Source organism: Brachionichthys hirsutus, chromosome 10, assembly GCF_040956055.1.
Source record: "Brachionichthys hirsutus isolate HB-005 chromosome 10, CSIRO-AGI_Bhir_v1, whole genome shotgun sequence".
In the NCBI taxonomy this organism is placed as follows: domain Eukaryota; kingdom Metazoa; phylum Chordata; class Actinopteri; order Lophiiformes; family Brachionichthyidae; genus Brachionichthys; species Brachionichthys hirsutus.
In genome coordinates this window covers 2,154,030-2,170,786 of record NC_090906.1, presented here as the reverse complement: position 1 = coordinate 2,170,786, position 16,757 = coordinate 2,154,030, and the positions used below count along the sequence as shown (strand labels likewise).

Genomic DNA, 16,757 nt, shown 5'->3' with positions numbered 1-16,757 from the left:
GAAAACGTTGCAATGAGAACGCAGATTCTTGCTGATACGCTGACTCGTAAATAGGTAGAAGACACCAGTGGAGTGTTGCGTTCAAGGTCCTCTGCATCCGGCATTATTTAAATGAGCTGCTCAGGTGCATAAAGCTGCAGGGTGAACAACGCATCCGCGAGCCGCTAGCGCTACGAGAGCTCTGATCACGTCTTGACAATTGAGGTAAAATATGCTTTATGTTGCCCACCGTTTACTGTTCACCCCTCGCTCGCTGACGTTTGTCGTTTTTCGCTCCAGAGAAGCCGGGATTAGCCCCGAGGCCGGGGTTACAGCGAAGGCCCTGTCGAAGTTTAGGTGGATTACAGATTATTTCAGTGTAATCTCTGTTCATTGTTAAAAGCAGGATTAGGGTCAGCCTATATGCTTTACAACAAACCACAGAGCACTGCAGATTAGAACATTTTTAGAGAGCGGTGAGGGGAAAAAACATCAAATCCCCAACTCAGTAGGAGCCCAATGACGTTTGAACACTTCCTGCATCGTGGTGGGACTTCTCTTTTTAATCTTCGCTGTGGTTCTGATCTCACTTGATTCGTCTTCTGTCAGCAGAAGAGAGTTTTAAGGAATTTTGCTGACTCGGCTTGTCGTCCTTTTTTCATTGATCAGCAACTTTAACGCCGTTATCTCATTAATTTAATAAAGTAGCGGTGCCAAGGAGCCTCCGCTCTCTCACTTTAATTAAAGTAAGAGAACATTTAATGATGCATCGATTGATATCTCCCTTTAATGCCTCCGACGGCAGCCTTTCAAAAACTACATTCAAACAGGATATTTACAGGTAAATGAACTATTGCAATTTAATCAGCCTGCACAACAATTATTTTACGTCCATTAGACCAATGAAATCCTGTAAATATATGTTGTACTGGGCTCAAGAAACACAAGACGTGATCCTCCAAGCTGATGCTTCATTAAAGATCAAAGAGGAATGATGCTGATTATATTTTAATGAAAATCAATGATTTGGTTTTTGCTCATTTTCAACATTTCCATCAGATTATCGGTGCACTTTTTGTGCCGTGACCGAATGCAGCGCTGCAAAACGTTAATGTCAGTCTCCGTGTTTTACGGCTTGTTAGTGAGGCTTGCTGGTGCAGGACTGTTCATCGCTATGGTGACGGCCGCTGATCAAAGATACTTTTTACCAGGGGAACATCAAACCGCCTGATGTTTGTGAACACACTCAGTCATGGCCTCCATTCTTCATCTTAATTCTGGAACATTACGAAATTCATCTGATAAAAATTTTGATTTTTTTGGATGCTTAAATAAAATCTCTTTGTTTGGATGAAGGGATTTCAGTCGTTAAATGCATCTCATGAATCTGTGAAGGGTGGTCAACAAAAAATAGATCTCTGAATCCACCAAAAACTACAAATAATTCCTCAACTATTGATAATAAACACAATTCCTATTCTAATCTATTCTATTCTATTCTGATGAGAACTGGAGCTCCAGGAACTTTGTGAGTCCTACCAGGATAAAGGTGAGGGCAGTGGAGCGCGGAGGAGGATGGAGGAGGCGGCCATTGATTTCCAGTGAATTATTCATTCAGTTGTCTTCTCTCTGTCTCCGCTCTGTTTGAATCCGACATCGACGTGAGACGCTCCTGGATTTCCTGAGTTTTCCTGTGTGTAACTTATTATTAATCAGATGCCAACCTCACTTTAACATGAGAGTGTGTGTGTGATGAGGTGTGGGATCCCTGATCAGGAGGTGATATTTAATGATTAACAGCAGCTTCTTTAATTACCTCCGAGGCGGGGGAATGTAATCGCTGCCGTTTGTCTGTCCATCCATCCGTCCGTCCGTCAGCAGGATAACTCAAAAGGTTCTGGATGGATCTTGTTGACCCGTTTTCATGAAATGTTGGGATTGTTACCAGGAACAGATGATTAAATCTTGGTGATGATCCAGAAGAGATCCTGGATTATGGATCACTTTGAAATTTTTGGTAACATTGCAGTCAATGGAGCTTCAAAATGTGTTCCTTAATATCTCGGTTGATTATAGACTGATGTTTATGGGATTTGACACAATCATGTAGAATGGGGATCTCTATCATACCACCAAATTATATCCGGATTGGATCCAAAATGACGTTAGGAAAAAATATTACATTTTAATATTGAAAACTTTACATTTATGGATTCAAAAGTAAAAAAATATACATCAACTCCGATTCAGAGTACATGTGTGTAAATGAGAATGTCCCAGGGGGACAGTGAGGTTACAAGGAATAGACATAAAGAAGGTCGAGGACTTCAGGTACCTCGGGTCAACAGTGCAGAGTGATGGAGAGAATGTGGAAAGGAGGTGAAGAATGGTGTGCAGGCAGGCTGGAACGGGTGGAGGAAAGTATCAGGTGTGATAGGAGAGAGTCAGAGAGGAGGAAGGGAAAGGTCTACAAGACAGTGGTGAGGACAGCCATGATGGACGGCTTAGAGACAGTGGTGAGGACAGCCATGATGGACGGCTTAGAGACAGTGGTGAGGACAGCCATGATGGACGGCTTAGAGACAGTGGCTCTGAGGAAAAGACAGGAGGCGGAGCTAGAAGTGGAGGAGATGAAGATGCTGAGGTTCTCCTTGGGAGTGACCAGGTTGGGCGGGATTAGATGTGAGACAATAAGAGGGACAGTGAAGGTTAGACGTTTTGGAGACAAGGTCAGAGAGACCAGACTTTGATGGGTTGGACATGTCCAGAGGAGAGACGGGGACTATATCGGTAGAAGGATACTGAGAATGGAACTGCAGGGAACAGGACTAGAGGTTGACCCAGGAGAAGATACATGGACGTAGTGAGGGAGGACATGAGAGTGGCTGGTGTTGGGGAGGACGATGCAGAGGACAGGGTGAAGCGGAGACGATTGATTTGCTGTGGCGTCCCCTCACGGGACAAGACGGCAGTAAAGTAGTAGTAGTAGTATAAAGATACCAATAACAATTTATAACCTTTGGTGATGATCCAGATCAGCATGTGGACGGTGCAAATCCAGTTGGGAGGGGAATGAGCTGCTCGGCGGAGGTCTGCTATTATTATTATTACTATTATATTATTCTTCCTATTAATAACAACTGCTGCAGGATAAAGTCAGCTTTTACTATTTCAGCATCTTCCTGGATTCACTTCATTCAGGTTGAATAAAGTCTCTGCTCCTCTGGAGATGCTTTATTTCTCTGGGTTAGCAGCGAACCCTGAATAATTCAGCGACTACAAGACCCGTTTGCTCCCAACAAATCCCCCTCACTGCCTCTAATGTCCGCCCTGACAGCACCAGAGACTCTGCCGCCTCTGTAAAGTCTCCCTCGGAGCTGGAAGCAAAGGCTGAAGTGCCCGCTTCATCCGGGATGAGTTCAAAGTTGAGTCACATGCTGTCATTTTGGAGTTTTTACCGCTCACCACTGAGCTGCAGCATATTTCCATCCCTCCCTCGGAAGCATCGCCCGCGTTGTCCAGCCAGCATCACAAGGAATAACGGAACCGTGCAGGAAAGGGAGCTGAAAAGAACAGAAGCACCTACCTGGCTCATGGCTGCGCTGTGAGTGCGGTCTGTCTGTCTGCACTGGTTCCCAGTAGCCTGTGATGCGCGCCCCAGCTGGATCAGTGGTCTCTCTGACGCGCGCAGCTTTTATACCGCGGCGCGTCTCCACGGAAGCCAATAGGCTCGGATCTCCTCCGTCTGCAGCTCCTCTGTGTGGAGCAGCCTCGTCTTTTTTTTTTTTTTTTTTTACAATGGCCTTGATTCACAGACATCCATTAATCACCGGACCGATGGGGATTGTTCTCTGAGCAGCATGGAACTAACGCACCAGCCGGTGGCTTCACTCTCCTGCAGCGTGTCAGGAATATCCATCAAGTGTATAAGAATGACAAAAACATGCTGATAAATAAACTATATATTATTAGTCAAGCATTCAGGATCCACTGGGTCTTCCACGGCGCCTGCAGACCCAGTGTCATGAAAATTCAGCGTGTGTTTTGTGCTTGACTGAAAATGCAATTGGAGCCAGATAAAGCTTTCTGCCTTGCTGCCTCCCCTCCAATCGAATTCAATTCAACTTTGCCCCGCAGCTTCTCCTGCCATCGATGCAGAAGTTCCATTCGGGTTTCTTTTTATGTCACCAAAATCTCTGTTAAGACGCTTTCTTCTTTATTCTAGAGTCCCTCGTGAGAAAGAGCTTGGAGAGACTGACAAATAACTGCCCTTTCAACAGGCAGAAACCTCCAGCGGAACTCAGACTTGAGTTGGGCGGAGCCTAGAGAAGGGGGAGGGACAAGAACACAGAGGCGCGGGACCCGCACGGTAATGCTAACGGCTGTTAAAGTAGAGAAGTTACGGTTTGTAGTGTTTGAAATAATTATTACGATAATGCTGATAATAATAATGTTGATAATAAAGGGATCAAAGACGTCACAAAGAAGTTTATAAGAAACGTCCGCGGTGGCTGAAGGTGCAGCATCGGACCAGGAACACGCCGAGTGAAGTATTCCCAACAAATCAATGGCGTTCACTTCAGATGATTTCATTGATCAGGCTCAGGAAGACAGTGTCTCGCCACACGCGTGCGAGACAACGGCCATTAATCAGGCTGAGTTGGACATTCTTTAAATCTGCCACATCTAATCAGACAGCTGAGCCGGTCAGAGATCCAACAAAGTCCAGTTCCCACGGGGTCCACGTTTAGGGACTAATTGATCTCTTCGGTTTGCCCACCGACCCAGAATCTCATCGGCTTTTAGAGTTCAAAGTCTTCAGCGTTCAGAGTCGCCTATTTATCTACAGATGAGCCCCATTGCTCTTCCATGAGGAAGCTTGAAATGAAGGTCGTAGTCTCAACCTGTAGTCTCAGGATGCTCAGGCTCTCTCGTCAGGCTTCACAGGATCACCGGAGACTCGTTTTATCATTTCCAAACCTTTTCTTCTTTTAGAACCGACATCCTGCCGTCTCCTGTCTCTGGCTTCTGTCTCCATGTGGACATTTGTCCTCTACTTTTCTAGACACTCTGGGGGAAACTTTATACTCAAATCCTAGATGAGAAGAAAATCGAGTCCTATCCAAAAAATATGTCTTCTGTAATCCCCATCCTGCAGCTGGATTAAATCCATTCTGTTTAGGCATAACACGGACCATGATTAACAAGCGCGCTTTGTTTGTGGGGGGTGCCTACATTCTGTCTCAGTGTGAGGCCGTCTGATTATTACTGCTCATTTTCTTTTGCAGCGCTTCAAAACACCAGAGTAGTAAATAAAGATGCAGACTAGGAGCTGTCATGGCCCGGGCTCCAGTGACTAATGACATCATCGTCGTTTTCTAATGAGCCAGAGCTCGTTGGAGGGCGCAGTATTCATTCTGACATTAATTCAGCCGTTGTTATCGTGCGGTATCCGTACAGAAGTCAGTGTGAAGAGAGTCTTTCCCGCGGGATTATTACGGCCATCATTATCGCGGCTACTATATACGTATCACTGCTGGTGTTGCCAGGACAACGGTAGTGATGAGAGAACCCTTTCGTTAATACTGTTTGTCTTGTTGTATTTTTATTTTATTTATTTGGCTCATTCAAAATGAATGATCGGGGAATCTTAACAACAGACGATGGAGGCAGGACAAGGATTTATTCTCAAAGCTAACAGGACGGAGTATCGGGGTCACGATTTGAAAATAAAGTCCAAGCAAGAAAAACAAATATTTACTTAGTATTCTTATAAAAAAAATATATATATATTATTATTTCTGAAAATCCCAAAATGTAAACTAAATTACATGAGATTAACGACTTTAATGTCGTCTCTTCTCTGATGTTGGATCCAGACTCGGTGTTCATTTTATAGGCATGTGTGAGGTTCACATGTTCTCTCCCTCTCTCTCCCTCTCTCTCTCTCTCTCTCTCTCTCACTCTCTCATCCAGCTCCTTTCTTATCATTGCGGAGCCATTTATAGATAATAGCTGCAACCTTCTGCTATTTTTGCTGCTGATTCTCTGGAGACACTTTTGCAGCATCTTTTGATGAGTGTATCTGCCGGAGGCGAGTTCCAAACCGGCCCCTGTGATTCTTATTCCATAAGTTAGCCTTCCCACAGTCGGCAAGTGTTTTGTTTGTTCAATACGTATCTCGTCAGGCTGTGTTTTTGTGTTTCTCCCCACAGCATAATACATACATAATATTAAGATTATTGCCTTAGGCTGCTATTTTATGTCTATCGAGTCCTGAACGTCCGCCTGTCCCTCCTTAGTTTAATCATCGTTTACTTTAGACAGTGTTTTTCTTTTGTTGTTGTTGTTTTTTTTTATACTTGCCCGTATTCATTTTAAGTTGATCTTAAAATCTTCAGATTCTTACAAATCGGTTGCGTATTTCCTGAGTCACCTGCGTGAACTTTTCTGGCATCTCTGTCTCTGCATCCTGGGGTCCACACTCCTCAACTAGTCCGTAACAAATATGTCAGGATGTGGGACCGTTGCTACCTTTTAGCAACCAACCTTGATGGAAAAAAATGTTAGGTTTTGCTAAATTAATGGCTTCAATCTCCTTCAATGCTACTCCTGTCTTTCCTTCCATGAAAATATCAGCAGCCAGCAATATTTCACAACTGACAGCCTTTTCTGTCCCATGATGTCCTTCCAGGTGGAGACATGTGTCCTTGCTCCGAGCCAGTCTGACGACAGCAGTCTGCTCTGGGAGATGAATTTGCTAATGGTGAAACTGCTTAGGGAATGTCTCTGAAAGCCAGTCTATATATAGCTGATCAACACAGGTCATCACACCACCAACCGGCTGCTTGAGTCAGGCTCTCTATTTAGGAGAGCCAATCGAGCATCTTCTAAAATACTTTCTGCCACCTGCTCAAATGAAATGACTGAATAACAGGCGAAAACAATCCACTCTTGCTTTTGCTGCAGGAAACATGGAGCCAGCAAAAGTAATCCGCGTTAACCATTGTTTATTCCGTTATCCATGTACGGTAAAAGAAGACTGGAGCATTACTGGCACTGATTTGATTTCCAGCATGGAGGCAGGTAATCAGATTTAGCGTTGCAAAGGCACGGATGGATCTCCCTGGAAGTTCGGCTGACGACGCTTTTCATCGAGATAATGAGGAAGACAATGGCGTTCCTTCATCAGGAAGCGCCTACATAGGTAGGTTTGCTGTTTTATTCGTCTCTTGGATATGAATTCAAACACCAAACCTCATTACTCGAGCCCCTGAATGGGAGTGTGGCAGCACAACAAGCCAACAAATAGATGTTTGCTTATTATCACCTAAAGCAAACTCATTTGTAACAAATGTATTATTCAAGGTTCAAGAATTAATTCACAAACTTGGATCAAATGGACAAATTTCCACTCTGGCTTTTTGTGGCTACTTTTATTAAATCTAATGAAAGGTGTAATCATCTGCAGCCGCTGCTGTGGATCTCTGCCACGCCGCACTGATCATGTTCTCACCCGATCGATCCAATGGAAGAGACGTCATCACTGATCTATTGATGAGTTGGTCTATCTGATCAGGAAGTTCAATTAGGTGGAGTTTTCTCCCTGCTGCCGCATCTTAGCCAACAGATACAAAGGAGCAAGTTTCATCTTTCGGTGGATTACAAGAACTGCAGTAAATCTGCAAGATCACACCAAAATATAATCTGTATTCAGCATGGATGGGTGGCTAAACAATCACAGAAGACAGCAAATGGTGGATTTATTGTTACACTGCATATTTATTTTACAAGGCCTCTCCAAATAACGTTGAACGCATCGTATATGACGCACTTCTATACACGGAACACTTTAATGCCATGTCTGTGCCGGTTCTCAGTCGGCCAGGTCGAGGTAAATCACGAAGAGCCAACTGGACTTGTTGATGTTTGACTGATGACGTTTCAGCTCGAGCAGAAACGCATCCGGAATGCTGTTAAGACGTGTGACTGTCCGAACCGGGCATTTGTCAAGACCAACAAATATAACCCGATTTGTGGCCATTCTGTGAGGAGTTTGCATGTTCTCCCCGTGTCTGCGTGGGTTCCCTCCGGGTTCTCCGGCTTCCTCCCACCGCCAATTTAGTGGTGACACTAAATTGCCCGTAGGTGTGAGCGTGTGTGTGTGAATGATTGTCTCTCTGTGGCCCTGCGATGATCTGGCGGCTTGTCCAGGGTGTTCCCCGCCTCTCGCCCATTGACTGCTGAGAGTCCAGCTTGGCCCGCGACCCAATAACGGACAAAGCGGTGGGAAAATGAATGAATGAACAAATATAACAATAAAAACAGCTAGAAAAGCACTCAGAGAGCGCAGACCTCCGCCAAGCAGCTCATTCCCCTCCTGATTGGATTTACTCTGTCCACATGGTAATCTGGATCAACATCAAAAGGTTCTAGATTCCATGAAAAGTAAAAGTGACTCAGAGTTGATGTGTGTTTTAACTGTTATTTAAATCTGTAAACAGGGTTTTAAATATTCGACAGCAACCACCTTACAGATGCTAATGACTCCACGGGAGTCGTTAGTCAGGCTTTAATGACTCCCCGCAAGGCATTAGCATCTATAAGATGAATGCTAATGACTCTTGGGGAGTCTGATTGCCTTGATGGTTTCGGTTCTTTGTTTTCTGCTCCAACAGGAGTAAAAGTATCTGGACTCTCTACCAGTTCTCTCAGAACTGAAGTATTCTCTTGGATTAGAGGTGAAACGCCTTCACTCTAACTTGAGTAAGTCCAGTTGAATCTTCGCCTTTACACTTTGTGATTTAACGTCACGCATGATGTACTTTGCTGTCAGAAGATGTTATCAGACGACAAACTGAGGCGGTAACACATGGCAACATATTGAAGTTTTTAATATAAGTGTTTTATATAATTAATATCCCGACTCTACATTTAACATATTTCACTCAAACATTTTAATCTAAATGTGTTTTCAACATATGTGCTGTGATGCCGAAGCCATGCATTCCTCATACCGCTACATACAGGCAGCGGACCGCCTGTCTCCACCGCCAGCATCCTTGATCTTCCTCTCCCTCGTCTTCTTTGACCCCGATGGATCCAGTCCTTCTCCCGCATATTTCCAACCTTTAGATGCTGACTCGGTTTTCGAGGTGGGGAGCGAGTTTCTTTCCGCCGCTTGTAAACACCCATTTGCGTGGATCCTCTGGCTGTTCTTACACGATAGTGACATGTCTGTGTTTCCTGAGGCCCGGCTCATCCAAAGTGTTGTAGGCCATTTTATAGTCATTTCCCGCTTGGCTGCTGATTGCAAAATCCGGCAGCTGTGAAGTAAACAAAAAAAAACTAGAAAATGACAATCAGAGATTGCAGACCCTCGCCTCCAATAGACTCTTTGATCTTGTGAGACAGTAAACAGGGCTTCCGAATCAGAGGGGCCAAACCTGCTCTAGCTTGCTGCTCCGGAACGTACTACAAGACTCCTTCTGGACTCTTTTTCCCATCATGCCATTCCTTTCCCTCCCTCTTAAAGTGACAGTTTACAGCACAGGCACAATTCCAGATGTAAAAATAATTCTAGAATCAGGATCCAGATCCGGATCAACGCCATTCTCGGGGAGGACCGAGCCACGGACAGAACCTTGCTTGTGTAAAAATTTCAAGTCGATTGGGTTACTAGTTTTTGAGTTATGCGCTCGGACAGACAAACAAACAAACAAACAGACAGACAAACGCACCCAATTGCAATACCCTCGCCTCCACTTCGAGGGTAAAAATGTCTCATTTGCTTTTCAAACGTCAGGTTTGCTCTTTAAACAACATGTGCTCGTATTTCACACGCCTTTGCTTCCTTGCGACTTCAACATAGATCTTACTTCACTCTGTTTTTCTGCTGGGGGGAGGCAATCATCTCGAAATGACTCGGCTCCAATTGGAGACTTCAATAATACATTTGTTTCAGAGCCGCCTCGTTCGTCACACAAATTAAGTGAATGATCAGGCAATAAATTATCCAAATGTAGCATGCCTGATAAATGGGACAAATAATCATTAGCATTTCTTTTGCAATTGAGGATAATAAATCCACATGGCTGGCAATTTCTCCCTAAATGGAACCAGACAATGTGATTGGTTGGACTCACCAGTCAAAGGCTTAGAGGAAAGATAACTTTTTGATGTATATTTTATGGAGAATAGGACAGCATTGGTTCTTGTGCTTTAGCCTGATGCTAATAAACTGATGCTTTCTGCTTGTATCTGAATACAGCTGCATAACAAATTTACAAATCACCCGTCAACGGTCACAGAATCTTTTTTATTGTCACTCCGTATGACCTGTGTTTCTTTCTTATTTGTTCTTGTGCAACCCTACCTCTTGGCCATTTCTTTGGGAAAAGCCGCTGTCAGAGTGTTGGCTGGGAGCAGCATCTATGAATAGAGTGGAGAAAACGGAGCGTCAGTCGTAGATAAAAGGTATTTTCATTTTAGCCGCATTCGTGTTTGCATTCAGTCTTACTTGTTTGACCGTCCAGCACGTATCCGGCATTCACTTGTCCTTGTCCTTGTCCAGCTGCACTGACGCTGCTTACCTGACTCTGAGTCCTTACTCTTTTGCTACACAAACAACAGCCCAACATGTTACCAATGCAAAAATGTCCTGGTAAGGAGATATTCATCTTTTCTTACCTCATTTCATCTTGATAGTTGGGTTCTTGGAAAAAAAAAGATGAGCGATTAGTTAATCTAACGTTTTCAGAGCGCTGTTCGTCATCAACCGTCTGATTTCAGAACTTTGCATGGTCAGAATAAGCTTTAAATCGATTAGATGATATTTAAAGAGTAGATGTCTCTACTTTTTTCTTTCCTACGTCTGCAGCAGAAGACGATTCCAAAGATGAGCAGAACCAGCAGACCAGCACTTCCGAAGGACACGACCACAGCGATCAGCACTGTCCAGTCAGGAGGTTTAGGAACTATTGGTGCAAGAGAGACCAGGATTAAGACTTGAAGACCCGATAGCTTGTTGTGTCTGAATTAAACTCGGATGAAAAGCACTGAATACAAGAAAAAAATGGCTGCCACGTTCTCTTAAAAGCTCTAAAAAAGCACCCACCAGTCCAGTTATCTTTGATACATTTGGCTCGAATGTGGAGAAGGATAATTACGCCGTCATTACTTCCTGATAGTGGACGCTAATGATAGAGAACAACATGCTGTGGTGCAGCTCGTCCACAGCGGTCTCTCATCCACCCAACGCCTCATCATCCGCATTATTTTTTACTCTTATATCGCCCATCCAGCAGAGGCCAGACGGGCTTCATGGAAGACATGCTATGAACTTCTTACCAACCGCCAAGAAGCTGGAGCTGGATATCGGGTTTGGAAGCATTGATACGGTCCCCCAGCACGCCACCGTGGCGTTGCTGACGGCCTGGAAGCTCAGGACGCTGGTGGAGTTAAAGACATCCCCGTCAGGAACGTTGCTGGTGTTGAAGAGGCTGCCGTTCGCGGGTTCGCCGTTGAGTGACCAGCTGATGTTTGGCGCGGGGAACCAATCGGATGTCATGCATTGGAACGCCACCTGCTGATCCTGCACTGCCGTCACGTTCCCGCCCACAATACTGACAGTACCGCTCTCTGAGCAATAAAAACAGAGACAGGGGAGAAGTTAGACCCTGGATACTGACCCGGGATCCTGACCCTGGATACTGACCCAGGACACTGACCCAGGATACTACTACTGTACTACTGTACTACTTTACTTCTGTCTTGTCCCATCATGATTTGGCAAAGCAAATCAGCTTTCCACTTCACCCTGTCCTTTGCATCGTCCTCCCCAACACCAGCCACTCTCATGTCCTCCCTCACTACGTCCATGTATCTTCTCCTGGGTCGTCCTCTAGTCCTGTTCCCTGGCAGTTCCATCCTCAGCATCCTTCTACTGATATAGTCCCCGTCTCTCCTCTGGAATTGTCCAAACCATCAAAGTCTGGTCTCTCTGACCTTGTCTTCAAAACGTCTAACCTTCACCGTCCCTCTTATTGTCTCATTTATACTCCTATCCAACCTGGTCACTCCCAAGGAGAACCTCAGCACCTTCATCTCCTCCACTTCTAGCTCCGCCTCCTGTCTTTTCCTCAGAGCCACTGTCTCTAAGCCGTCCATCATGGCTGTCCTCACCACTGTCTTGTAGACCTTTCCCTTCCTCCTCTCTGACTCTCTCCTATCACAGAGCACACCTGATACTTTCCTCCACCCGTTCCAGTCTGCCTGCACACCATTCTTCACCTCCTTTCCACATTCTCTCCATCCCTCTGCACCGTTGACCCGAGGTACCTGAAGTCCTCGACCTTCTTTACGTCTATTCCTTGTAACCTTATTTACACATAAATACTCTCTTACTCCTGCCCACATTCGTTCCTCCCTACCTGCCCCCTGCTCTCACTACAGATCACAATGTCATCTGCAAACATACTATTCCTGATTAATCTGGGATTGAAACACCTAGCCCTTTAATTAAATATATTTTAGTATACAGATCCAGATGAAGGACTAATCTTTTTTTTTATGTGATATAAATCTCCTGACAGAGCAAGTTATGGTCTTTATGTGAAGCCAGGTAATTCATTATCATTCAATAGCTGCGTTCAAATATATATATATATATTTAAGATGCTGAACGGAGCTCATTGCTGCCCTCCGGAGGAGAAACGCTGAGCTGAACTTTCAAACGTTTCTCTTCTCTTCTTGCGGGATGACTTCAGAAGATGTTTTACGTCATGCATCATCAATAATAATGTCTACAGTTTGCAGAATGACATCCCCATAAGATCTAACACTCTTCAAATTCTGATGTGAACAGAAGTAATAGCTGTGTTGATTGTAATTTGTAATTTACCAGCCGCACAGAAGATTCACTAGTGGGACAAAACAAATAATAGGTCTAAAGATGCACAAGAGCAGAAACAAATCGCACCGATCAACAGTCTGGTGAGAAGCCGGAGAACTCTAGACCAGAAGCTCACCACAGTTCTAGTGAGCTCTTAGTGCCTGCACTTACAAAAGCACACATGCAGGGAAGCTCCGGAGCAGCCCCAGAAGGCGACTCCCAACGAATGAAACGGAAAATCATGTGGCCGAAAATGAGGGACATATAGCAGTGGGATACCGAGTCTAGATAGAGTATTGGAAGTGGTTTAAGCTGGGACACTAGAAAGGAAGGTCGAATCACTCACAACTTTGCCAAGTAAAGGTTTTGAGTAATGAGGAAGAATGAAGGAAAGGCCAAACCAGAAAAAGCAGCCAATAGCAGGAGGGAACGAAAGATCAAACAATTGAGGAATGAAATCAATATCCAAAAAGAAGGACAGTGCAGTGGAAAAAAAGGGAATAAAGCAGCTGACAAATATCCTCAGAGAGCAGCGTATCAAAAGAAGAGGAGCAGATGCTTTGCATCAAAGATGAAAGAGGAGGGAAAGAACCCTTTCAGGATTACAAGTCACTTCTGGGGGAGGCTTCAATAACAAGCTCCACAGAGAGGGCAAAAAACACTAAACTAACATCCTAGATCCGAATGAATGGAATATTCTGATTAAATACTTTGTTCTTTGCATAGTTGAGTATGTTGACAACCAAATTACACCAAAGTTATCAATGAAAATCACATGTATTAACCCATGGAGGTCTGGATTTGGAGTCACACTCAAAATTAAAGTGGAAAAACACACTACAGGCTGGTCCAACTGATGTAATGTCCTTAAAACAAGCCTCGGTAGTGTGTGCGTGTGTGTGTGTGTGTGTGTGTGTGTGTGTGTGTGTGTGTGTGTGTGTGTGTGTGTGTGTGTGTGTGTGGCCTCCACATGCCTGTGTGGCCTGGGCATGCTCCTGATGAGGTGGCGGATGGTCTCCTGAGGGCCCTCCTCCCAGACCTGGACTAAAGCATCCGCCAGCTCCTGGACAGTCTGTGGTACAATGTGGCGTTGTTGGAGATTAGCTTGTAGCTAAAACTGTTCTGATTTGGATTATCTTCAGTGAGTAGGAAGGTGTGGCCTGAGGGGAACTTTGACTTTATGCAACCATGTGTCATTTCAGAGGTCAAAGGGTCACTCACCTTCTACCTGAAGTTGTGCCGTCTTAAATCCGTAATGCCCCAGCACGCTGCAGACGATCGGCCCGGCCTGACTGCGGGTGACGTTGTGGATGGTGAACGCCACACAGTTGACGTTGCCATTGGTGCAGGGTCTGGCAGAAAACTGCGGCGACGATGAGGTCACGTTAAAAAAGACGCGGTTGGAGACGGAAAGGACCAGGAGACCTTTCACGTGCCAGGTCATGACCTCCCATTTTCCTTGCACTGTGGCGTTGAATCGAGCGTCAAAGCCTCGCAGCACCGTGGAATTCAGCGGCTGCAGCTGGAAGTCTTGTGATAGCGCTAGAAATAAAACAGTAGGCCATTAATATATCAGACAGGCATGAGAATCGATTGATCGATCTATCTATAACAAGATTTATTTATGTTTTATAGCATTGAAGTGATCAGAAGATATATAAGGACATTTTAAAAATGAATTCCATCTTGTTTACTGTTGATTAGAAACTGATCAGTTTCACGCTCTGGCGTTCCTGCAGGATGTGTCTCATCTGATCGAACCGATTTATGTTACAGTAAACTGAATAAATCTCCCCCGTAGATCGCTGGGATCAGCTCCAGCGCTGCCCAGCGACCCGGTTACGGACAAAGCGGGTCAGAATAGAATAGAAATAGAGTAGAAAGCCTTTATTGTCATTGCATAGTGGATATACGAGATTAGGAGTGCTGCTCCGTCTGGTGCTTAGTGAACATAAAATACAGTAATAGCAGAGGAAAACAACACGAATTGAACGTGATAAACAGTGCATGCAGATAGATTGTACTTTGCATTTAGTAATTGCACATTAGTTATTGCACATGAGGTCGGGGAGGCGGCGGTATTGCACTTAATTTGTAACATATTGTTTACCTTCACATTACAAATTGCACATGGTGAGTAGTTCTATTGTTTCGTGCTGGTCATTGTTCATTGGCTCTCGGGAAAAAACTGTAATTAATAAATAAATACGTGAAACTGAGTGAGACTTTGTAGAACACAGAAGATCAGTTTTTAGCGTGGCCAGTGTTGAATTGCAGTCGACTGCTCCGTAGTTGCTGCCGCTGGTGCTCACAAAAACAACGGCATCGGCGAATAAAGAAAAGGAATGCAAAGTGAGAAAGCGAGAGAGTGCTTTGTTCAATCGGAGCTTAAGACACGTCAGAGTTTGCTTAAGGTACGTGACTATTACAAAGGCCAGCTCTTTGACTGAAACCCGCATCAATCAAGACTGCACAAAGACTACAACTTTTTTTTATCTTCATCATGGACCTCAGTTGCATGTTTTTGGTGGTGGGAGGAACCAGAAGAGAACCCACGCAGACACGGGGAGAACATGCAAACCCCACACAGAAAAGCTGCAAGTTGAATTTTGAACCTGTGGCCGTCTTGCTGTGAGGCAATGGCACTAACCACTGCGCCACCGTGCTGCCGAACTCAGAGTTGGACGTTGCCTGCTTGACCTGCTGTGGCTTCGAGGAAGTCAAAGTGCTTAAAAAAAATCATTTACAGCAGTATTAGTTAGGGATCAAGAGGACCCAGTCTCATCTTCCCTTTCCCATCATTAACCTCGGGGCTCTTTTAAAAAAAAAGATCAACAGCGTTTCCATTTTCTGGCAGCTTCATACAGACGTGATGTAAAATAATAATCCTGTGAATGCTGACCTGTCGTTGCACAAAGCAGCAAACAGGCGACGAGGTCAGGGCACGACGTCCAGGAAGCAGTCATGCTAGTGTTGCTATCCTGGGAGGTTAAAGAGGAAAGACCGCCGTGAGGTTTTCATAGCAAATCCATTCAGCTATTGAACATCCTGTTAAGGTCAAATCAGATCAGGTCTCTAGAGGGACTAGGAAGTAGAACAAGAGCGTAGAACATCGCTGACATGCGTGATTCATTCATGACAAACAGTTGCTCCTAATCTAAGTCTCTTTCATTTCCACCATTTAAAGCTTGATGCTTGAATGAAATCTAGATCGTCGTCTCGTTTCATCGTTCCAGCACCGAGTCGCTCAAAAGCATCGTTACTTCCGTATAGCCTACCAGTGGCCCGTCCTTGCGCTGTTATGACGTATAAATAATTGTCTTGCGTTAATATCAGCTCTTATAAAGTCGTCTGATGGATTAAATCTCTGAATGCTCTCCAGCATCTTAAAGCAGACTTACTGCGTCGGAGCTCCTGCTGCTGCGTTTCAGAGAAGCATTTCCTGAAACAGCAGGTGAGCAGCAGGACTCCACCTTCACCTGTGAAACTCTAAGAGGGAGCAAGGTCCAGGTCTGGGTCATAGAAACCCAGCCGTTATCGCCTCGGCGTCCAGAACAACACACACACACACACACACCTGTCTGGCTGTAGGTGTGAGGCTGGCGACACAATAGACAGGTGGGCTGGTTTCAGTGACTAAGGTGTGATGTTTTTTGTGTTCTTTAGGCTTTGAGGTAAATATTTTCACCACAAAAATAAGTGTCTTTACTTTATGCTTCTAAAATCTCCTTTAATTAATTTATTGAATGATAAACAAAGCAACATCAGAGCAGAGAAGGATTCCCTGCCCTTATTTTCTCAATCGTCTTCTTTTACATTCTTGTTTTACATTCTTCATTCATGGTTCATTTTTTTTCCCCTCTGACTATGTCTCTGACTTGGAGGC

At 44.6% G+C, this 16,757-nt stretch overlaps 1 protein-coding gene across 1 annotated transcript; it reads right to left on the bottom strand.

The window, feature by feature from the left end:
* Positions 1 to 9,197: 9,197 nt before the first annotated feature.
* On the bottom strand, positions 9,198 to 15,837 carry LOC137900878 (immunoglobulin superfamily member 5-like). Its single transcript, XM_068745024.1, has 8 exons — positions 15,774 to 15,837; positions 14,093 to 14,413; positions 11,329 to 11,619; positions 10,836 to 10,955; positions 10,669 to 10,693; positions 10,499 to 10,596; positions 10,355 to 10,410; positions 9,198 to 9,305 (listed from the first exon to the last, which is right to left on the bottom strand). Exons 1-8 carry the CDS (start codon positions 15,835 to 15,837, stop codon positions 9,198 to 9,200), a joined length of 1,083 nt encoding a protein of 360 aa, XP_068601125.1.
* Between the last annotated feature and the right edge of the window lie 920 nt (positions 15,838 to 16,757).